General features: G+C 34.6%; 2 protein-coding genes across 6 annotated transcripts in view; one reads left to right on the top strand and one right to left on the bottom strand.

Moving 5' to 3' along the window:
- The window catches only part of LOC123315040 (synaptic vesicle glycoprotein 2C-like), a 65,408-nt gene extending 52,689 nt beyond the window's left edge, over positions 1-12,719 (top strand). For all 4 annotated transcript variants that reach the window (XM_044900580.1, XM_044900582.1, XM_044900583.1 and 1 more), the window contains exons 3-11: positions 5,073-5,234; positions 6,623-6,785; positions 6,864-6,985; positions 7,428-7,666; positions 8,164-8,369; positions 8,883-9,151; positions 11,033-11,192; positions 11,354-11,481; positions 11,567-12,719. In XM_044900580.1, the coding sequence (XP_044756515.1) occupies positions 5,073-5,234; positions 6,623-6,785; positions 6,864-6,985; positions 7,428-7,666; positions 8,164-8,369; positions 8,883-9,151; positions 11,033-11,192; positions 11,354-11,481; positions 11,567-11,622 (1,505 nt within the window). In that variant the 3' untranslated portion in view covers positions 11,623-12,719. The remainder of the gene's footprint in view (positions 1-5,072; positions 5,235-6,622; positions 6,786-6,863; positions 6,986-7,427; positions 7,667-8,163; positions 8,370-8,882; positions 9,152-11,032; positions 11,193-11,353; positions 11,482-11,566) is intronic.
- A 771-nt stretch (positions 12,720-13,490) lies between these two features.
- LOC123315367 (homeobox protein HMX3-like) lies at positions 13,491-24,611 on the bottom strand. 2 transcript variants are annotated; one of them, XM_044901032.1, is made up of 4 exons: positions 24,223-24,611; positions 21,836-22,072; positions 14,745-14,928; positions 13,491-13,805 (listed from the first exon to the last, which is right to left on the bottom strand). In XM_044901032.1, exons 1-4 carry the CDS (start codon positions 24,512-24,514, stop codon positions 13,574-13,576), a joined length of 945 nt encoding a protein of 314 aa, XP_044756967.1. In that variant the 5' UTR covers positions 24,515-24,611; the 3' UTR covers positions 13,491-13,573. The 2 variants fall into 2 exon arrangements, with proteins under 2 accessions (XP_044756967.1, XP_044756968.1); XM_044901033.1 differs by having other exon boundaries at positions 14,745-14,925.
- Positions 24,612-24,987: the final 376 nt, after the last annotated feature.

Raw genomic sequence — 24,987 nt, 5'->3', positions numbered from 1 at the left:
CCCCTAAGAAATTCTCTTTTTCATGTTGATTTGTATTTATCTTTCATAATCGAATACCTAGCTTTTTTTGCTCAGAAAAATCTTTCTTATTTCAAAGAAATTAAAAATAAAATCAAAATAAAAGGGATACAAAATAACAATAACATGCATTCAAAATGAACTATAATTTGACTTTTCTTGCTTTGGTTTCTGCAAGAATATCAATGATGTCGTGATTCTTTTCAATTGATGGGAATGCTATGCTAAATAAGTCAGCCTTTCCTGTCCAGTTGAAGACCTTAAATAGGTTTTCACGAATTTCAATTTGTTGAAAAAACGTTAATATGTAGCTGTGGCAGCTGTAGTTACTGATAGAGTCAAGAATATTTTGAGTGGCCACAAATTCGTATGAATCTGAATCGGAACTATACTTCAATGCTTTCTTGTTTAGTTCGCCAAGTAGAAAGTCTTGCAAACATATTCCCTCGAGAAAGCTGTCTTCAGCAACTTCTGGTAAAACACTGAATCTTTCTTCAAGTTGCACTGAAATAGAAATGAATACTTGAATGAGGTCCTTTTTTCAGCTTATTCTTCTAGTCAAAATTAAATGTTTCATCATCAGCTTCTCCAACAGGCTTTTTTATTTTTCTTCACTTTTCCTCTTCTGTAATCTCTATCTGTGATAATTTACCAGCTCTCCAGTTCGAATGATTTCCAGGCTCATATTATAACTTCACTCAATAACTAAGTATATATTATAATAAGAAGAAGTAAAACCCTTAGAAACCAAAATGAACGAGCGTTGTCTGCGATAAAAGAAGCTATGTTCTGAAGGAAATACCCCAAATCGGCTAAGATTTTGCGCCACAATCGGTCTCCGATAGTTTTTTTGTGAGTAGATCTCGACATGGCCAGATGGCCTTTGTTATCGCATTGGTTGTTATGCGACGCCACAGCCTTCTATAGAGACGTTCTTTAGAAGGCTATGGCGACGCATTCTGTTTTCAGACTGATGGTGTGGACTATATACTAATTTATTATTATTTTTTATAAAATTATGTTTTGTGTTAAATATTAAATGAAAAATATTCAATTTGAGAGAATACTGTTTTTTTATTATTTTTATTTTGCGCCCCCAGATCGCTAGCGCCCGTGGCGACCGCCTCTCTCGCCACGCCCTCGTTCCGGCTCTGAAGAGAGATTATTCTTCGTCAAATTTTTTCTTTAGAAAATTTTTAATTATAAATTATTAGTGAATTATTGGCGCATATACATTATGTTTATTAATGAATTTAAAATTTTCAATTGCATGTCAAAGAATGCACAATAACAACTTCTTAAAACCCAACAAAATTCATTCGCACAGGATTTCACAGGAACAAGTGATGAATGGTCAGTTTTTAAGAAAACTTCAACACCCAGTATCTAGGAAATGAACTGCCATTGTCTTCTCATGCATAATATTCCGTTGAAGTTTGTTGCACTTATTCACTAACACCCTGCATCTGCCGATTCCAAATTGTCTACAGCGAAGCAAAATCTTGATGTAAAATACATTGAATATGTATAAAGCAATACTGAATCGATTCAAAACTGTATTTTGCTTGCAACAGAATGTTTTGGATTTGAAAATTTATTGGTTTTAGACAATAAAGTAGTTTGCTTCCGAATTTGAAAACTTTGGAATCATTGCTTCGTATTCATATTACTTAAACTCCCCTATTTTTTCCATACAAGATTGCAACTGTACAAAAAAAGGTGTTTTCATCGAAAATTTTATCACAATGAGCGGAAGCAGAAATTCTTCATTCTACTGAAATAAACGTAAAAAGACGAACGAACTTTGTAAATACGTTCAGGGTATGTTTATGTAAAAAAACGAGTCGGTGGTCTCTGATATATTTCATGAATTTTTCATTCATTTAGGCGTTCACTATAAAAACTTAATAGATCGTAAAGTGATGCAGCTGTCGCCTTAAGGGGGAGTAATACCTCAAGAATCTCCATTCAAAAACGGCATTCCCTAGTTCTTAATTTACGCTTTTAATTGCTTACGTCAAGCCTTGATTTTTTTTAAATTGATGTTAAAGGGCGTCTTGATGTCACTCTGCCTCTTTTTTCCAACTTCATTGGTTTTTTATTTGAAAAAAAGCTGAACTTCAGTATCTACGAAACTTGTCTTCACAATCATTTTTAGACGGTTTTTCAACATATGTATTTCGATAAAAAAAAGTGGCGGTGTGACATCGGCGAATTAATTCTTTATATATCGCAAAAATTTTCATAGTAATATATGACAAAATTACGCTGAAATAATAATAAATAATTGTTCAATATTCCTTATATTACCTCATGCGTGGTAATTTCTACTTTTCAACTGACTCAGTTCATAATACAGACTTTTCTTCAAAGATGTGGCACATTTCCGTATTGGGGGTAGCATCGGTAAAGCACCCAATGACGATCGTCTTGATCTCGAATCGTATGTACTAGGTATTTCCCCTTATAACAAATAATAGTATGATTTAACTGAGTTTGGATTTTGCGTTTTGCAGCAAAACCCTTTATCGGCCTTCAATGAATTGGTAAAATGAGATGAATTTTCTATTTGTAGACGATTTCCTAGGGTCAGTTATTCTTCATATTTTTAAAGAAATGATACTATTGGGATATACACAAATGATCGAAATATAGCGAAAGGACCAAATATGCCGTGAAAAGCTGTTGATGTGGGAAAAGCATACATGGTGTTAGAGTTGAACGACAATAGATTATAAGGCCACAGTAAAAATAATTCACCTGAAGAAATTTCCCTTAGCATCACAGCGACATTTTTCTGACGAAAGCATACTTTTCATGATATAAATAAAATCGAAATTTCCCTCTAAGACAATGAAGTCTTCAATTGCGTTTTTTTCAAAAACTGGTAAACTGGTAAAATAATCGTGTTCATACAATATCAGCAATATTATTTACATATGATTCCTAAAACCTACGTTCCAATAGAAATCACTAGGAAGATTCGTCAAGAATAAGGACCATTTTATTTCATCATCAGAAATCATTCATGGGGTGCTATAACAAAAATTTGAAGTAATACATAAAATAAGATGACTTTCCTGAAGTAATGACAATGACTCTGTGCCGATTTTGATGACATTGAGAAATAAACGCTTAAATTTAAAGCAAAAAGCGAAAACTTTGTTTTTTTTTTACAGCAATATTTCATTGAGTCCTACTTGATCTCATCGTCATATTTCGATTCAAATTATTATTCTCCATAGAAAATGCCCCAATAGTTATGAAACACCCAGAATACTGCTATTTTAAAAGCTCTGTTTCTTTCATACATTGATATATGTCAGATGTCTCCTCTTCGAATAGTTTCCTTAAATTTTCCCAATTCATACAGACGAGACTACGAGATTTTTACGAGACTCTCGAACAAACTCAAAACGAGACGAGACTTCAGCCTACGAGACGAGACTAAAGTCCACGAGACGAGACTAAATTCCACGAGACGAGACTAGAGCCCACGAGACGAGACTGGAGCCCACAAGACGAGACTTGATGTCTTATTGGCTAGACGAGACGAGACTTCAGTAAAGTCTCGTCTCGTTTATCTCGTGGGCATCACTAAATGTTTGTTACCTGCTTACTCATTAACAAACATTATACAAATAAGTATAGACAAACTCCCAGAAGCAGTTCGGAGAAATATTTCCTCGGTCATCCGTAATTACAACCTTTCTTGCTTCTGAATACGGTACTAATTACTCAATTAACCCAAACGTGTTTAACATCTTCCTAATTTATAAAGCCGTGTAAGTGACTGATACGATATCGATCTATACATATTAACTACTACATGAAAGCTATTTAAATAAACGCACAGGACGTGAACGAAATGAAACATTCAGATCGAATTATTCAAACAGCCATTATTCTCAATACTAAACTTGACCCACATATGAGTTTATATAAATGTCGAATTCGTGTTTTCATTGGTGCTCACGCACGCTATTTTTGAATGGTGATATTGGCTGCTCGGCCTTCTGTTTCTCTAATGGAAAATTGATCCATATCGATCTATTGTGGTATTTGATTCCGCCTATGAAGAGATCTCAACGCTACTAGTATATCGAAGTAAGAAAACACGGATAGAAGCTGAGATCTCTTCCAGGTGAAAAAAAAATATATTTGCTGCCTTAGTGTAAAATCTGAACTTCCTTCATTTCAGCTTTTTATCTTGAATTCCATTGTACAGGCGGATTCAAAACGAAAGAGAAATACATAAAGTATTGAAAATCTTTTGTGATCAGATTAATATCTGATCGCAGCTTGATAGCTGCGTCTGGACTTTCAATGCCTACTGGGATGTCAATCATTTTCGAATGGACTATACATATTCTGACTTCTGCACTAAAAATCTATACTTCGAAAAAAATTTAATTTTATCGAGTGAAACTTTTTTGAAAAATTCTATTCGGAGCACCCAAAACTTTATTTATTCGGCTCTCCACTCATTGTGTACTGAATTCGAAATATTATTGATTTAATAATTTTTGCACTCTCAGACAAATCAAAATAGTCTAGAGCGAATAAAATTAAGAACCTTCAAAATATCGAAATCAGAGGTAATTATTTTTGTGAAGTTTGTATCCTCGAAACAAACAGAAAATATAATGCTGACTCATTTTGTATTTTCGTTTCGTATAAACCATACCACCTTTCAAACCATAGGTATGTGTTTGATGTGAAAATGATATAATCCTAGGAAAAAAAAAGTGCTTGGTGTTTATTTAATAATAATATCATAATATCAATCAATACATATTCATTGAAATAGGTATCATATATGTTCTGTAAACAGTTTTTCAAGTTTGTAGGCGTTTTACAGAGTTATGTTCTGTAATATTATTTATTCATATATTATTCGTCACAAACAAGATATACAGTTACCTCTTGTCTTTTTTTAACTGGGGTCTCATCTCTTAATTTTTTTTACAACTTCCATAATTATTACTCAAGAAATGCTTGTTGAGTTATTTGAAATAAATCATTACATTAATATTATATTTTCCTATCTGCAGGTTTTGGGAAGTTTCATTTCACTCTGCTCACAGTATGTGGCCTTATATACTTGAACACCGCCATTGGAATAACTATTATTTCATTTGTTCTCCCTTCAGCGACATGCGATTTTCAGATGTCTTCTTCAGACAAAGGCTGGCTCACTGCGGCCCCCATGCTTGGTAAGTCATCTCATATTATAAGTGTAATCTGTACCTAATCAGCCGATTTAAATATTTCATGAATTGAATCTTTTCAAAAATAATTTTGTGATGGCTAACTTTGAAATTTGCACATTACCAAATAACCATTAGGTACAGAGCTTTCATAAGTACCTAAGTACCAAATGTTTCCATTTCTAATAATTTCATAATCACGTAATCGTATTTTTTCGCAGCTTACGAGCTGAGATGGCATGCCATCATGTAGTTAATATTTTTTATAAATTTCTGGTTCAAATTCATTATTATATATTGAATCGTGCTTTTGCATTAATATCAAAGAAATGAGAACGCTTCAATATTTTCAAAGGAAATTTTTTTTACTGAATCTTGGTTCGAGACTAAGAACGGTAGACTGCTGCAAAGTCTGACGTAATTGGATATTGATATACAGGTTGAGTTCGAGCAACCGCCGTACCAACTTTTTCATAATTATTGAACATACATGTTGACAATTTAAAAACTTGCCAGGCCAATTATGTCGCGACTAGGATGTTTTCAGAGAAAATGCCGGAGCAGGTCAATTTTTATTCGGAGGGGGACATATTTTGGGCAGAATTGTAAGCCGAAATCTCCTCAAACCTAGGTGTAGGGGCTATCACCCCTTAATTCTTAATAGGCAATAGAGGGTTAGCTAAACCTCAATTGGAAGACAGTATGTCGCTCTACATAATACTTTTGTCTTCCAATTGAGGTATAGCTCACCCTCTATTCCATATTGAGAATTTAAGGGTGACAACCCCTACACCTGAGATTGAGGAGATTTTGGCTCACAATTCTGCTACAAACATGTCCCCCTTCGAATGAAAATTGACCTGTTCCGGCATTCTCTCTGAAAACATCCTTGTCGAAACATAAATTGTTCCATAATAAGAATTTAGGGGTGACAACCCCTACACCTGAGATTGAGGAGATTTTGGCTCACAATTCTGCTACAAACATGTCCCCCTTCGAATAAAAATTGACCTGTTCCGGCATTCTCTCTGAAAACATCCTTGTCGAAACATAAAGTGGCTTGGCAAGTTTTCAAATTGTCAGCCCCTGTAACTACTTCAAGGACTCAATAAAAATTTGAAAACCATAGTATTCATATAGAGGGTCCAGTGATCTTTCAATTGAGATATAGCTCACCCCACACCCCCTATTCCTTATTGAGAATTTAGAAGTGATAGGTCCTACACCTAGGGTTGAGGAGATTTCGGCTTATAATTCTGCTCAAAATATGCCCTCCCTACGAATAGAAATTGACCTGTCCCGGCATGTTCTCTGAAACATCCTTGTCGTGACATAATTGGACTGGCAAGTCCAAAGTGTCACCCTGTATAATTTATGTATTGTATTTTTCTCAGGTATGGTCATAGGCTCCTACTTTTGGGGATGCTTAGCTGATACAAAAGGCAGAAAAACAGTATTAATAGGTGCCTTGATCATGGATGGGATCAGTGGAATATTATCTAGTATGTCACAAGTATACTGGCTCTTCATGTTATTCAGATTTTTCAACGGTTTCGCGTAAGTATGATATCTTTTGTCAAAATTTCATACAATATATAATTCTGGAATGTCGGATAAATATTTTTTTTCCGATAGGATCACAGGTGCTATGGGAATATGTTTTCCCTATTTGGGAGAATTCCAACCAGGAAAATATCGCGAAACAATTTTGTGCTGGATGGAATTATTTTGGACTCTTGGAGTGATATGTCTACCAGGTAAATAATGAACTGGGTTGGTTGTGCTCACCTCATTCATGATCATAGTTTCAAATATCATTGAAATCATCAGTCGTCGATTTTTTCGAGAGTTATTTTGTTTTTTCAATTCACGAAACTGAGGATCACATTTTTTTTTCATGTACAGAGTGATGTTTTGGTATCCCGCCATAAAAAATTAATGATCTAATACGTTCCAATGTTTTTCTGGATTTTTGCTATATATTTGTCTTAAATGTTGCAAAAACAATGAGCTGGCAAAATTTCGTCGAAATCGATTCAACAGTTCAGAAATTATATAGGCGTTTAAATATAAAAAAGGGAATCAGAAAGAAAAGGAACCAATTTGTAGATAATAAAGATATGGAAACTAAATGAAAAAATAAATAAATTTATGTATTTGACCCATAATATAAATTTTATTTCAAACTGTAATTTACAGGTATTGCTTGGATTATAATTCCTATGGAATTCACTTATGAAACGGAGAATTTCAAGTTCGCAAGTTGGAATCTTTTCGTAGCCGTCTGCTCATCTCTGAGTCTTTTCATCGGTATGTGGCTTTGCTTCTTCCCTGAAAGTCCCAAATTTTTGTTGGAGTGTGGGGAACCAGATGAAGCACTGGAAGTGCTTCGCCAAATGTACGCTGCAAATACTGGGGATGACCCAGCATCATATCCAGTGAGTTGAAATCTTCTTCATTACATTTCTATTTCTCGCATGCTGTTCAACAGCATGAATCGAAGTGAATTGGGAGTGAAAATAAAAAGAGTAATTTTTATAATGGTTTTGATGATCATACTTTATTTGTTTTTTCAGTATGTCTTTCATACGATATGAAAATGAAATATGTATTTTTTTTAGTGTCATATACTCATGTTAACAATTCAGATCATTAAATTGTTCATTTGTCACATGTCATCAGCCATTTGTCCGTGAAGGGTAGACTACCAACATACACTTATGGGTGAAATCAAAGTCTCGTTTAGTTTTTTGATTTTCCTAGTTTACCTGGCAATTTTTTTTATTTGTAATCCCTTATATTCTACGAATTAAGAGGAGGATTTCAAAAAGTATTGCATAAAATCGATTCAGCCGTTTTTACGTTATGCGGTGACACCGAAAAACAGGGACCCAATTTTATTTATATTTATAAATGAAATATTTTTTTGTTTCAGGTTTTGAGTTTGAGGGAGAAGGTGAGAACCATGAGCGTTGTTTCCCAGCAGTCTTCGAGAAGTATCAGAAGTTTGAGGATCAGAAAACCAAAAGAACTCAGAATGTTATTACGAGAAATTTGGGAGCAGACAAAAGCTCTGTGTAAACCGCCTCATTTACGCTACACTATCATTACTTGTCTCATTCAGTTTGGATTGACTACAAGGTGAATAACTGAAATAGTTCATGAAATCCTCACAAAAAATGCTCGTGAAAAAAGAAGAAAAAGAGTATTTATTTTACCTCAAAGTCATTTCATTATGATCTCATTAATTCAGCATTTTGCAGTTTGAAACAAAAATTCACTTATTCGAGCATTTTTCTACAAAATATAAACACCGAACTATGAATTTCGTGCTTTACCTACCCTTTACTCACTCTGTATAACGAATGCATGATAAAATTCTTGAATTGATGTGGCTGATACTGAATAAAAATCCATAATTGAACAAAAACTGTATTATCTCCATGATTTCACTTACATAATTCGACCACGATATGTGTTTCGCTATCACAGTAGCATCTTCAGTTTACCTTCACCTACTGTGATAAAGTACCTGTAGTGGTTAAATAACTCATATGTATAGCACTACAAAAGTGCCTAGAAATAATAATTAGGTATAATCTGAGCTTAAGTATGGACTGAAATACAAAGTTGTATATTTCTTTGATTTTCCAGCTATTACACCTTGATGATTTGGTTCCCTGAACTGTTCAACCGATTCGAGGAATTCGAATCTTTGCATCCTAACGAAAGTGCATCAGTCTGTGAAGTGTCATCCGTAGTGTTGCCTACAACGAACGGAACAGTGATAGATGAAGAATTCTGCGGTCAACCTATCAGTGATAACGTCTTCTTCCACACAATCATTATAGGAATTGCTTGTATTCCTACCAGTTTTTGGTTACCGCTCTGTGTTCATAGGCTCGGAACTAAATTCTTTTTAGGTGAGTTGGTAAAAGTCGTAGGTCTTCTAGAAAGGATAATATTTTCAAGAATTTGAATTTAACAAAGATTGAAAAATGAAAAAGGACATCAAAATAAACCATCTTACTAAAAATCCCATATTCAAGATGACCAAATTATCTGCCCCTCAATTCCAATAAGGAATTTGAAAAAAATGTACGCCGAGCAAACTGTGCCAACATCAAGAACAACAAACTAATGACGGGTGTGCCTTTCACGTAACAAAATGAACTATTCCATGATAAAATGCCCAAGTTTCAAGATAATGAAAAGAATACGGAAATCCTAGGTCTTTAATTTAATTCCCAGTCAAAAAAACAATTGGTCAATATTCTAAACGAAATAATATTGACCATTCAGTCATCACAATTTAAACTCTCCTAGATGTTAGATCGGCTAATCTTTTTTTCGTGTACACACTGCACGTCAATAAAAAAATCAAGTGAATGTTCGTATATATCTACCACACCTAATAATATCTCTCTCTCTCTCTCTCTCTCTCTGTGTGAAAGATGAAGGTAGAGAAAGTGATGCCCAAAGAGGGTCTCGTTTTCGAGCAAACGACTAGACTTGATATTACATTGACGAGACGTTGCTAGCGTCTCGAGTCTTGTACTAGTCTTGCAGTAGTGTCGTGGTCTCGTGAATATTTTGGCCAACATTGCTTCCGAATTTGGAATCACTTCGTGAACAGAAGTTTCATCAAAAGGCGAATACAGAATGCTTGATTGAAATTCAAAACCATTAATAGCTTGCCCATTGAAAAATTTCACATCTGACTTCATCAATATATATATATATACGAGGATATATTGTAAAATTCTTAACCTACACCTTTGGATAGCTTTCCGCGTCTTTTCTCTTCAATTTTTTTCCGTAGAGTGGTCAGTAATGTCTGATAGTAATCTCCGGTTATTGTTCTACCCTTATCCAAGAAATCAATCATGATTACTCCATGGCAATCCCAAAAAACTGAAGCAAGAACATTCTTCTTAGGTCTTGGAGAACCAGAGTGTCGCCATTCCATCGATTGTTGCTTTGTTTCTGGATCGTCGGAATGTACCCAAGTCTCATCCAAAGTAACAATTCGGTTTAAGAAGTCTACATCGTTTTCTAATCGAGCATAGATCGAACGCGATGATTCTACCCTTGCACGCTTTTGGTCAACATTCAAACATTTGGGGATCCATTTTGCAGCAATTTTTCTCATGTTCAAATTGTCGTGAACTATATGATGAACGCGTTCGTATGAAATATTTAGTGCTTCAGATATCCGTTTTAGCTCTATTCGACGGTCTGATAAAATCATGTCATGAACTGCATCGATATTTTCGGGACTGACACAGAAACTGGCCTTCCCGATCGGTCATCATCTTCAATGGAAAATTTACCTCTTTTGAAGCTTGCAGTCCAATTTTTCACGGTCGCATACAAAGGACATTGATCACCAAGTGTATTTAGCATATCTTCGTGAAGCTGCTTACCTCTTAATCCTTTTAAATACAGGTACTTGATGATGGCTCGATACTCCAATTTTTCGATTCTCACAAATTTGGTGGACATCTTCTTTCTTTTAATTTATTGCGTAACTCTGGTTTACTTTTTTGACCTCAAACTTCACACTGACACTTCCAATGAGTTATTGTTACTTGCTATGGTAACGCAATATTTTTTTATGCATGAAACTGGTCTAGGCTAACTAGATATCAATACATCCTCGTATGGACATATATGTTCATTCACATCATTGGTACTGGTATTTTTATATCATATACCCTAAAAAACTTGTTTCATAATTATTTTTCCAGTATTCCAGTATTCGATGAGAAATTTATTACAACTTAATACGTTTTGTGTTTCAGTTTTTAGCTTGCTAGTGGCAAGTGCTGTTACAATGGGCCTCTACTTCGTGAATTCATCCTTATCTAATTTGGTGCTATCTTGTATCTTCGAAGCCTTGACCAGTCTTGGCATAAGTACAGTTTATTGCGTATTAGTGGACCTATTCCCTACAAATTTGAGGTAATATTGAGTGGATCAAGAAAAAATACATATTTTTTTAAATTATTAACCAGAATACGATTTTCACTTAATGGTATTTAAACTTTTCTCCTAACTTTTAATTATAATTGGATAAGTTCAACTGTCGATATAATTCAACCACCAATTTTTTCATTTATCAGAGTCATGGCAGCAGCATTATCTCTAACATGTGGTAGAGGTGGAGCCTTGATGGGAAATTTGCTCTTTGGATTCCTGATCGATCTAAATTGTGTGGTGCCAGTGGTTATTTTCTCCTTGATGCTTTTTGGTGAGTTTTCACTTGATCAGACATAATTTGTCATTCTTTTCACATAGCGGGAAGGTAAAATAATTTCGTCTTTTTATATTTTCAGCCAGTGGACTGCTATGCCTTCTGCTACCCAATACAGGAAAAGGTGCATTGGAGTGACACCCCTTGTTTCAGTTTAGAAATGATAAATTAATAAATATTTGTGATAATTGTATAGATTACAACCTACTTTGGAATATTGATAGCTTACTCTTATTCTCATTTTGGACTTCATGTCTTATTGGTCTAGTAATATTCATAGCTGTGTACATTAGATCAGTGTTTATTTTTATTTATTTATTAGTGTATACTATTTTTAAGTCTATTTATTAGTATTTATTTTTTTAATTCGTGATGAGGTAGAAAGCCTATGAACCATCGACAAATTCAATTTTAATAAGAGATTGCAGATGATATCAGAATTGAGGTTGGATAATTCACATTCAGCGACAAAACGAAAATAGAGAATGATGAGACATCAAGAGCAAAAATGATATCTATTAACTTGCAGTATTATATATAGGGTGATAACGATGATAACCAGACTGTGACTTTCAGGTGTTATTGAAGTTTTTGTAAGAATTTTGTAGCAGTTACATTCCCCTTAAACTAAGTTGTATATATATAGGACTAAACAACAAAATGAGTGATTAAGCCCGAGTAGCTCCATCATTAGATGAAGTTGATTATTAAATTCGAGTTTTCGATGGTCCATTGGCTAAGATAGAATTTTATTTGAATTGTTGACTTCGAGCAACATATTTTAAACATATCTTCATTGGAGTATTGAATTAGGTTTGGAAATTGGCCTTTCTATTTCTTCTCGAAAATTTAGTAAGGTTCAGTTTTAACGATATAGGGTATTGCTGGTACCATTGAATATTTTAAGATAGAGAAAAATTGGGACCAAAGTGAATGAAGATAATCCAAAAAGATGTGCCTAACAACTTATATCTTCAGTTTGAATTATCTTCGAGATGAATCCATCTTGAGAGGATGTATGAAATTTGAAGCAGTCTTTCGAATTTTATAACATCAAATTTTGATTCTCGAACAGCTATGTTTAGTGTATATCCATACTGACAAAATGAATTTCGGGTTATTCACTGTACAGAATATTATCTGATTGAAAAATTATGTTGTAAGGATTTTAGTTGAACTGTTCTTAGTCTCTGAAGCACAAGTATGTGGTTAATACATTGAATGTTGAATATAAATGTAATTTTTCGTTTTTTCCCAGTCCCACAAATACAGTGTGAATCAGCCAAATGGAATAACTTTAGTATCTCAGTATTATGCATTTTTTCCAGAAAATTCCGAGACATGTCACCTTTTAATCCTGAAATGACTTTTTTTAAAGACGACTTAAAAAAGCTCTGAATCCAACCCTTCTTCTGAATTACGTTTCACGTTTATTCATAAATTATTATCTTATTGTTTTGTTGTTATTTGATTGTCGAGGATGTCCAGAGGTTGCGCATGTATTGACAATGACTTTTTTTTCATTTGATTATATTATCGATAGGATCTGGTATAAGTTATTCATCTTGATGTGGCACATTTTTTAATCTGAAGAAAATGATGTTTTTCAATCAATAATGAATTCTGCAGTAAATTTTGAATCAATAACAGTTTTTGAAAGAAAAATGGAGTACCTATAACACATCTTCATCTGTTGATCCTAAGAATTTCCAAAGTATGGGTGATGAAGGATTGGAAACACTCCAAAAACTTCCTCGGGAACTCTAAGACTAATCTAAGAAGAAAAAGTTTCGAAACACTTTCCCATCGACTCAGTGTTTGAATGAAATGTATCCAGTAAAAATTAAATAATATTCAAGTGAATTTCTATCCATTTAGATCAACTGAATGTCTCTCAAATAAAACTTCATACCTACTCATGACTAGCTCAATGCAGAAGATACATCTTCCTCCAAATCCACCGCATTTGTATAATATCGCATTGTCCAAAGTTCAATAAAAATATATTAAAAACAACAGTTTATTGAAACTTAAAAATTAATCTTCTATAATACAAATTTTTACAAAGTAAACGAAATCAACAAGTCAATCAATTTCCGTGCCTCAAATTCTCACTAGAAGAAGGGATTGTGCTCACGTCTTCGACAGCTGGTAAACCGAACATACAAGATACAGGATGAGTATAGTACGGATTAAAAATGGCCGAATATTGTTGACCTGGAGAAGAGGAAAAGTAATGTGGAGGAAAAAGCCCTTGTCTTTGTGCAATTTTCAGTCTTGTTGTAAGCTGCTTTTTCCATTTTGTTCTCCTGTTCTGGAACCTGAAAAACAGGAAAACTTTAGATACTTTCCTTCGTGAATATTGAAAATGTTGAAATGTCCTGGGTTATGAGGAACATACAGGGCGAGTCTTTGACTCGTACAAATATTTTAACAGTAGATTCTGGTAGTCAAAAGAAATACTTCTTCCCTTTACCATTTTTTCCTAATCGGCTCGGTTTAAGAGATACAGGCTGTTGAAAATCATAAAAAAATGTTATCTCACAAACGGTTTTATCGGATGAAATGAATTTCGGAATACAGTTTTTCATTGATGAATCTTTTTCGAATACAAGATATCACCCACGTCTTTCAGTTCTCTCATTATGACTATTACGTATCATTAAAATACCAAAAATTAAAAGAATCCAATTCTTGAAACTAAGTTGGACGCAATCTAATGAATATAAGAACGATTTGTAAATTAATAGTATTCTTCATATTTTCTCAGATAATGCGCTGTTTCAGACTGTTTTTAAGTTCAAAAATTTAAAAAGTGAAATTTGAAAGTGTTAAATTTAGAAAAATTGGGTACTTTGGCTGAATACAACTCTGTTTAAAAGATCCACAGATGTGTAGTATCACATATTCAGCTAGTTATTCTGAAGGGAATTTTGTTTCTTTAGGGGTTGCATAGATCATTATGAAAACTTAAAATGGAATAAATGGATTTATCTTTTTATCAGGGCCGAATCGGAAAAATGGTAGAGAAAGAAAGTTTTTTTTTGACCTTTAAAATATTTGTACGAGTCAAAGATTTACCCTGTAGAAGGGAAGATGATTTGTTACAGTTTAATTTCTTGCAAAGAAATGAAACTTATGGCGAAGAAAAGTTCAAATCAATTGATTAATATTATTCCTCATGCAACTTTCAGGCACAATAAACACACGCAGAATATGCTCAAGAAGTGAGAATCGCTATATATTGAAATCATACGTACCATGTTTTTATTTGTACTTCAGTAAGACTCAATGCTTTTGACAATTCCATCCTTTTGCTAACACTGAGGTATTTGTCAATTTTGAATTCGCTTTCCAACCTCTCTAACTGTTTGGCACTGTAAGCTTGTCTAGGTTTTCTGTCCAGCACAGGTTTTCTTGATCTGCGGTTTGGTGTTTTTGCTACTGAAAAAAAATCACATTTAAAATTTTTTTTATTCTGAAAACATTGTATATACAGAAGAATGTGATCACGCCTAACAGGGAGGCAATGAACAAAATAATGAGGATAAATTCAGATGCATACCACCCGACGATATGAATATCGACAAGTGTTACGATCTGAATTGAGCTAGCCAATTTGTCATCGTCAAGGCCCCCAAATGGACTACGCTCCACCGAAGAAAAGCAGATGCTGACCATGGTTTCGGCCTCATTTGGCCTCATCAGAGCAACATAGCATTTTTCCACGGCGTACTGAATTAGGGAAAATATGGGACATATGCTATTGTCTTCGTCTTGGTTTCTATCTGGGGGGGATTGAATCGGATACCGTTTCATGTTGGATGGCGCTGTGGGTAAATAATACCCATCAGAACATGACAACATTGAATAAAGTTCCATCAATTCCAAACGTTCTCCACCGTGGAAAAATGCTATGTTGCTCTGATGAGGCCAAATGAGGCCGAAACCATGGTCAGCATCTGCTTTTCTTCGGTGGAGCGTACTCCATTTGGGGGCCTTGACGATGACAAATTGGCTAGCTCAATTCAGATCGTAACACTTGTCGATATTCATATCGTCGGGTGGTATGCATCTGAATTTATCCTCATTATTGTATATACAGATTGAGTCATTGACTTGTAAAAATATTTTAACAGTAGATTCTTGAGGTCAAAAGAAACAATTTTTGTTATACCATTTTTTTCGATTCGGCCCTAATAAAAAGGTAAAGCCATTTTAAATTTTCATAATGAGCTGTGCCCCTGGAAAAACGAAATTATTAATAACTAGCTAAATCTATGACACTACACATCTGTGGATCTTTGAAACAGCGTTGTATTCACAATTTCTTACATTTCACAGATACTTTTCAATTTTTGAGCAATTTCTTTATGGTTTTTCAACAGCCAGTATCTTTAAAAACCGAGCCGATTCAAAAAAAAATGGCAAAGAACAAAAGTGTTTCTTTTGACCTCCAAAATCTACTGTTACAATATTTGTACGAGTCAAAGACTCACCCTGTACTCCTGTATATTTTTATGATGGCTGGAATGTTTATTTTCGTCCCTTCTCCTATAGTAGTGTTTGCAAGAAGTATGAAATAATTAATAAAAATATGATTTTCAGATTATTAGAAGTTGTAATGTGGTTACCTCGGAGAATACTTATCTCGAGCGCCAGCTATTCTTTTCACTAGGAAGAATAGCAAACCTACCAGAGTAGCTGCTAGTCGGAGACAGAGTTCGCTGTTATCTAGGGTGGTAGCGATAACGAAGTAGTCAAAATCAAATTATGTACTAGTTTATTCACACCTTCGGAAACTGATTATATGTACAAGGGAGATATGTGTAGGTATGAAATATGAGCGAATCTATAAGCGAACATACATTCGGGAAATTCTATCCAGTCACGAGCACTTTATAAAGTTTATACCGGGTGCAGTGAAAAAAATCAAAGGTTCAATAAAATGCGCCAACCAGAACTGACGGAATGAATACTAAGGACTTGCTATATGGTATCGGGATGTAATTGTATTTCTCCAGAAATGAAACACAACCAGGGCGGGTCTATTCGAGACTTCTATTCGCTACCCCAAGGGCTATAACGCTTCATGACTGATAGCGAAGAAAAGGTATATTGTTAGCGCAACTACGGGATTTCACTGACGACGAGCGGTATCTCTTATTCTCTACCCCAAGGGCTATAACGCGCCATGACTGATAGAAAAGAAGAGATTTCGGATTCAACACTTATGACGCGGACAGGGGGGTTGACGGGACTTTCCCTTCAGTACCCCAAGGGCTTCCGCACCATGACTGATAGCGAAGGGAAAAGTCAGACTCGCGAAACAGGGTAAAGAACGATAAAATATAACAGAAAGCGATACAGTACAGCAGTGTCAAAGTCAAAGAAGTAACCGGTGTAGGTCTAACAAAGAAACTGAACGGTAAAGACGGGGACCTACCTCCTTTGTTTCAGGCACTCGGGAAAATCAAAGGAAAAAAACTAAAAATCAATTCTTAATATCACTGATGCTAGCAACACAAAAATTATTCTTAAACGTCGAATCGCAGAAAGTACGGAGCATTGAACTAACTGAAGTAAAAGAGCAGTAAAAACGACTGAAGTAACAGAATCAAAAGTAGAAGTCACCAAGTGAAAGACTGAAGTAAAAGAGCAAAAGTCACCGTCGCGGGGGAAAATTTGCTTTTATAGGCGAATCCCCTCACACGTTAAAAATCAGAAAATTTCAGAATGCGACAAGAATGAAAAACGTCGTCATCTCCGGTTTATCGCATATCAACATCAGAAAAACGTCGAAATCTTCAACGGCATGCAAGAAAACCACGTTAAACACAGATAAACGGTTTTTTACATTTACTCTGCCTATCGGAATGAACGTACTGAATATTTGAGAATTAAATATTTTCAAAGGCGGAAAATGTAAAACGAAAGGAATGCACTAAAATGAACTCCAATTTTCCTCATAAAACTGGGATTCATTACAAAGTATAAACTTATTCGTCCATGATTTCACCATCAAAGGCGAATTAATTTTTATGTGCAACTCTGTATTTGAAAATACAGACATAGAAAGGTAGGTATAGTCGATGCTGAGTGGGATATATACCTCTAAACGATTATCATTCATATTATTGTATTGGTAGACAGAGAAAAAGTCCATAAAAGGTTGTGAAAATCAGTTCAATCAATCACACAAAAGAAAGAAATTCATTCTCTGGACAACCAGATAATGAACAATAACGAAAATATTGAAAATGTTAGGATCGCGTGCTACTATTTAATTATGTGGGGCTGTTTGGTTGCTCTCTCACAGATTCTTCGTAGAATGAGGGTTAATATCCAGAAACAGTTTTACACGTTTGCAAGAATCCTTTATTTCCTTTTCTGAGAGTTACCCAGCAAATCCATTTTGAAAGCAGATTGTTGAAAACTCAATTTTTTTGATGAAAATCCTTTTCAGATCTCAATCTCTTCCCTTAAGTATGGAAAATATACATGATTTATTTTTAGAACAAGTCTACAGGAAAATTTTAGTTATTGAACAATTATAGGTTGGTTTGTTGCATAAAATTCGGGGTCAATATATTGAGACTCTATTTTATTGAAATCCTTTTTTTTCCGAAAAATTCTATTCGCTAGGTACTGGAGAATGTTTGGTCTATAAATGAATTTATATAGTTATTATGGAATTTATAATTGAATTATTATTATTCAATTTATTTAAAAACTTTTCAATTTTCAAGCATTTTGCAATATCTCTTCTTAGGCAAAAACAAAGTATCCTTAAAGTTGAATATGGAACTGTCTGTTAGTTATTTTTTTACACATAATTTCTACAACATCAAGTAGTAAAATCTATATGAGACGTTATTCTGGGAATACTTCGATATTCGAGTAGCTGTAAGATAAAACTACTAAACGAGGTTGACGTGTTTATTCGTTGGGCATTGGTGCTAATTGGAATCGAAAGAGACGTCTTAAACTTGTTTGCCGGTGGAATTACTGGAAGACAAGCGGCTGCATAAAAACGATGAATTTAAAATTATATGGTTGTCACTGTTTGAACAGGAGTTTGACACCAGTGTGTCACATTAGATGATGGTTAATTTGACAGCCTTCTAACTATCCTCAGGATATAAAATTTGTGTCAATATGTAAACAACGTTGTCTCTTTGGTGGTCTCGAATGTCCACTGAGTAGTTGTTGCTAGAAAATTATGATAGTACGCTTTAATTCTATCTTGTGAGAACCAAAATGAAAAAATATATTATTAGATATCTGGCTGACTATAACAAGTTCGAACACAATAATTCAAACATTGCTTATTTCATGTCCTTATTTTGGATACATATTGAAATAAAAATGCGCAATTAACCTGATAACGCGTTATGTCCTATCTGAAAAAACCACCATTATATGACTAAATTAATCAGAAATTTTAATGCAATAGACCTTCAGATATTTTTTGTTTGGTGTGCAACTTACTTCACTAGAGATTCTAATTCTTTATATCCTTTGTGTTAAAAGGTTCCTTTAGAGTTTTTGAACGAGGACTGCGGCTCAAAATATATTTTGGATGTTTTTGAATATCTATGTGTATGGTCATTTATATTGGAAACAATTAGATCACCCTAAATCGAAAATAATTGAATATGGAATTTCGAAGGAATCAGATTTCATATTATTAGCAGCAGATTTGATGAAACTTTGATTGCAGATCAAGGATTTGACAGTCATTCGGTTTCGAGAATGAAAACAATTTTTCAAACATCTAACAAAAATCAATAAATGACGTTCTATTTAAAAAAAAAAAGTTTATTCCTTCTGGAAAATTGTCACGTTGAGATATCATTTTATTTAAGACAGTTCAGCAATGAACCTGAAAAGAAATATGTATATTCGAAAAATTACGTTACTTAGTGTTGAAGCAACTGGTGCTATTATACCTATTGCAATATACGACTGCACTATTAGTGATCTGTTTTTGAGAACACAGGATATTAAATTTAATTAAATCAATAAATGGTCTGGATGTATTTGACAATGTAAATTCAATACTTTCTTCTATTGAACAAACAATATGGGACCCATTGCACAATTCGTCTTAGAAGAGACACCCTGTGTATTTCAGAGATATAAAATTGAACTCGAATTAATCGATTTAAAAAAAGTAAATTTTTTTTCCAATATACATTTCAATTTTTGAGCAGTGTATTTCGAAAAAAAAATGTTTGAAAATATGAGTCGGGAGTGATAACAATAAACAAATTTCTCTTGTAAATATCAATTATGAACTCCGTTGACTGAGCTTTCCCGCAAATTTATTACCTGTGATTTCGATAAGAAAGAACCTGTTAAGTTGATAATTGAATTAGCACAAAATTCTCCATCAATAAAATATTTAGCACCATTCAATTGTTCAAACCGAGTCATTAAATATTATAGATTTACGCGTAGATCCCGATTACCTACAATAACCAATCGAGTCGGAAAATAATCATCGATGAATAAATTGCTGAACATAGGTGTGTCGTATTCTCACCTAAATGTGATCTTCAGAAAGTGCTAACCGATAATGTTGCAGGCCACCTTCAGGTGGAAGAAAATTAACATGTTTTAATAGTTCCAAGTTTTAACACATATGTCAACATATAAATCAAAATCATAGTCAAACATGAAACCGAATTCCGAGAAAACAGTGGGTGTGAAAGAGGAAAAGAATGGAAGAAACTTCAACAGATGTCCATTAAATAGCCGAAGTAAAATATGTACCCAGCTACGAAGAAGAAAAACACATTATTTGAAATTTTCAAATATTCGCTTTCGTTTCTCAAGAGTTCTTTCATTAAAGGGGATATTTGCTTTGTATTGATTCTTATAATATCGGGGAGTAAACGCTCCGTTTAATATGTAGGTTTTAATTTTTAATGAACCATTAAATTATAATTGATGTTCCTGTAACTAGGTGTTAGAGCAATATTATACTAGGATGTATTGATATCTAGTTAGCCTAGACCAGTTCCATGCATAAAAAAATATTGCGTTACCATAGCAACGAACAATAACTAATTAGAAGTGTCAGTGTGAAGTTTGAGGTCAAAAAAGTAAACCAGAGTTACGCAATGAATTAAAAGAAAGAAGATGTCCACCTCAATTGTGAAAATCGAAAAATTGGAGTATCGAGCCATCATCAAGTACCTGTATTTAAAAGGATTAAGAGGTAAGCAGATTTACGAAGATATGCTTAATACCCTTGGTGATCAATGTCCTTCATATGCGACCGTGAAAAATTGGACTTCAAGATTCAAAAGAGGTAAATTTTCCATTGAAGATGATGACCGATCGGTGAGGCCAGTTTCTGTGTCAGTCTTTGAAAATATCGATGCAGTTCATGATATGATTTTATAAGACCGTCGAATTGGGCTAAAACGGATTTCTGAAGCACTGAATATTTCATACGAACGCGTTCATCATATAGTTCACATCAATTTAACATGAGAAAAATTGTTGCAAAATGGATCCCAAAATGTTTGAATGTTGACCAAAAGCGTGCAAGGGTAGAAGCATCGCGTTCGATCTGTGCTCAATTTGAAAACGATGTAGACTCCTTAAACCGAACTATTAACTATTACTATGGATGAGACTTGAGTATATTTCTACGATCCAGAAACAGAGCAACAATCGATGGAATGGAGCCACTCTGGTTCTGCAAGACCTAAGAAGTTTCGTGTCCAAAAATCTGCGGGAAAATTTCTTGCTTCAGTTTTTTAAGATTGCCATGGAGTAATCATGATTGATTTTTCGGATAAGGGTAGAACAATAACCGGAGATTACTATTCGACATAACAAACCGCTCTACGGAAAAAAATTCAAGAGAAAAGACGCGGAAAGCTATCCAAAGGTGTTTTGTTTTTGCTGGACAACGCCCCTGCACACAAATCTCATGTTGCCATGCAAAAAATTCGTGATTTCGGGTTTGAATTACTAGAACATCCTCCTTATTCACCAGATTTGGTTCCATCTGACTATCATCTCTTTCCGCAACTGAAAAAATGTTTAAGAGGTCATAAATTTTCTTTCAACGTGGAGGTAATAATAGCTGTGAAGGTCTAGTTTGCAGAGCAAGAAGAAATTTTTTTTGAAAGGTTTAGAGACGTTGCAGGTTCGCTGTAATAAATGTTTCCAATAAGGAGGAGAATATGTTGAGTTATAAAATATTTTGACATTGAAATTTTGTTTGGTTCTATAGTAGGCTAAGAATTTTTCAATATATCCTCGTACAAATATTGCGACGTTACCAAAGTCAAACATTCTGATAATTTTTCTTTCTTACATTCTTACTCACCTTGTAATCCAAATATGCCAGTTTGATTCTTCAAATCTTCGTTGCTATGTAACCAAGGGGGAAACAAAAGAGGTCGAGGTGAAGCAATTCCTGGATTCTGATGGTAAATCATATAAGGGTTGTTGGGAACATTTCTGAGTTCTTGCGTTAACTTGGAGGAATTTACTAGTTCCAGGAGTTGGGTAGACCCGATTGCCTTCTTATCAAGTTCTTCAGTTTCAGGAGAAACTTTTAGGTCTGAAACAAGAATGGATTTATTGAATACTGAAATATATCCATATTGTGAATTCGAATTTTTCTCTTTATCTTATATATCAACAACATGACAGTACTCGCTATCCTTTTTCTGATTGTTGCTCTACAGGATACATACGAAAAAGGGCAAAAAAGGACCACAACTTACGCCAGATTGTTCAATAGTCCTAACAACAACAAAATACTGAAGGTTCACAACTTGCAGAATTAAGAGTTTCATAGTGAAGTGCTGTCTGCTAGATGTTATAACAATATCCCTCAGTGGAAAAACTTGGTGGGACTAATGAGCTAATTAGGTCTAATTCTTGATACAAACTTCTCGGCAAAATCATTGGAATATTACCATTGCGAGAAGGATTGAGGTCATTGCATTGAGGTAGAGGTAAATGAAAATGCAGATGAACTGGCAAAAAGGTCATCAAGGTAAACACCTCTTGGACCTGAACCTTTTCGTAGGCTTGGAAAAAAACAATAAAAGACAAGAGTCCACCAATGGGAGGTAAAACTATAGCTACTCTCTATGGAAGAACAATACTCCTGGTGCAAAGATTCGTGAAGTTTTCACTGACTGTTACCAGAGAGCTCCTCAAGCTACCACGAACTGAGCACGATGCGAACGGAATTGATCTTTCTTTCGAAAACCCAATTTGCAACACCTTGCAACACTTAGGACTCAAAATATTTTGTTCATCGATTTTTTTATGAAACCCGATCAAATCAAACCTCTATTGATAGATCCATGTGGTTTCAACACAAAAAAACAGTTTCGAAGCAGGTTAAAGTACCTACTTTCAGATAAAATTATCCTTAAATGACTTCAAATTGGTATGCTTCTTATTCTTACACATTTCCACGTCAAGCTTCTTGAATACTTGATGGTGCAATCAATAGGCTTTGATTGATATAAGTGATTATGTATTTAGTAACAGGGTCCGTTACTTGGTGGTTGAAGCGTCAGCTTAGTACCGCAAAGTAGGTACTAAGGAGTTCGATCCTGTGCTATAGACTGAGTCGATCTTGTCCGGGGAACCATGTGCTGTGCCCATAGATTAAGGGGTTATGTCTATGGCTTTGCTTAAGGTGGCGTAAGAACACAGTAACAAAGCCTACACAGCACACAACTGGTTCTCCGAACTCGTACAAGCTCACAAAGCTTCTGAGAAGTACTTCGGTACATATGGAGATTCAGGATAATATAATATATAATAATATAGTACTGACTGAATAATGTTTCTGGTTGGTGTTAATATTTTGAGTTCTCTAACATATATTGTACAAATTAGTTTAGTATGATTCAAGTGTAGCTTTATATCTACACTATGTGAACCTTTAGGTACAGTTGTACAGTTTAAGTTGAAGTTGAGTTTTAGTTTGAACCAGGTCAACTTTGACAATTCAGTACAATTTTGAAAGGTTCAACTAGGACTTTATTGTAGCCTTGGGAAAGTGTTGTTTTGAAACGTTGGCATTAAGAAGTTTGTAAAGAAGGAGAAGTTACTATTTGTCAATACTAATTTTTAAATGATTGCCAATCAGGAAAATATTCCTTGTCCATGTCCATATGGACATAAATATAAAAAGCGCAATTTACCAGCTTATCCTGCACTGAAAACAGCATCATCAACAGCAGCTTCAGTGAATGGTATAGGAAGATTCTTATGGGGCAAGTGAAAATGCAGATTTCAATAGTAGCGCGTTCATCAACATTGAATTTAAACAGGTAGTTGTTTTATGGTTTCTAAGCGTGTTTTATAGCGAATTTTACTGGCGAAACTAGTGTTGCATTAGGATATTTTGAAATTACTGCACAGTAATTTGCAGCAGCAAATCGGTTATTTCAGTTCTTTAATTCATTTTGTTCCAGAGATGGGAGTGAAAAACCTAAAAAGTCTCAGAAGATACTGCACAGTTCACAATACAGTTTAACTAATGGAATTTGCTATAACTAATAGCAAGTTCCATTGTTCAAATTATTGAATTATTAAAAATTAATTCAATTGCTAAATTATTATAGTGAGTTATGCACTCACTGCGTACCAGTTTTGACAATGGAATTGTTAAGATTTCTCATGCTTTTTAGCTGTTAGGATAAGGATTATGATGCAAGTATGATAAAAATGTATTTCACTCACCCAATGTAATGCTTAGTGCATCCACTGGAGTTGGCCTATCAAATTCAGCTTTATGCGAAATCTGACTGTCGAACTCACTGGAAACGATTTCAGTTCTCTTTCCAGCATTCAATCCAAGAATGCTGTCTATTGAAAATTTATTGGCACCACTCGATTCACTCAAAAAACTACTTGGTTCTGTTTTACTGCACATTTGCATTTCTGCGTTTTCTTCACCCGAAGATTCGGAATTCAAAGTATCGATGTGACCTTCCTCAGCAGAGCTAACTGCATCGTCTTCCAATGAGGACATTTTGGAAAAACCGAGGAAGGTCAAGATGAAGCCGGAAAATCAAAATAAAAACTTTTCCCTATCGGAGATTGTGCTCCTGGGAAAAGTGTGAAACTCATAAAAGATAACAGTAATCTGAAGATCAGCGGAGGTGTAATAAAGGTGACCAGGTTTTGCCACTGGTTGGTCCATGTTTTCTTTGCTCAATCAACTAGCACCTCTATGGTACCTCCCCTTCTGTTATCCCGCCCCTCATTTTCTCATCTCTGGGAAGAGGAAGCGCCGTCAGAGATTGGAAAATCGCGTGTTCTCAAATTGCCCTAAAGTGTATTTCACACCTTTATCCGCTAACTGCCATGCGTGCGGTCCTCCAAATGTTTTCTTTCAGTTAATACTTATGATGTTTTGGCCTGAGGGCATTGGAGATCTGAAGGTAACACAGTTGTCGAATTCACAGTTTCGAAGATTTTTGTAGATATTTCTCTTAGTGATAT

This window comes from Coccinella septempunctata, chromosome 6 (genome assembly GCF_907165205.1).
Source record: "Coccinella septempunctata chromosome 6, icCocSept1.1, whole genome shotgun sequence".
Lineage (NCBI taxonomy): Eukaryota > Metazoa > Arthropoda > Insecta > Coleoptera > Coccinellidae > Coccinella > Coccinella septempunctata.
This window is presented reverse-complemented; position numbering and strand designations above follow the sequence as displayed.

Bases quoted from the DNA above. Each gene is read 5' to 3' on its own strand.
- LOC123315367 (XM_044901032.1), bottom strand. From the start codon at position 24,514: ATGTCCTCATTGGAAGACGATGCAGTTAGCTCTGCTGAGGAAGGTCAC. The intron at 22,073-24,222 runs GTGAGTGAAATA...TTCTTGTTTCAG, and splicing joins TGCACTAAGCATTACATTGG to ACCTAAAAGTTTCTCCTGAA. The intron at 13,806-14,744 runs GTACGTATGATT...CCTGTTTTTCAG, and splicing joins GAAGTACAAATAAAAACATG to GTTCCAGAACAGGAGAACAA.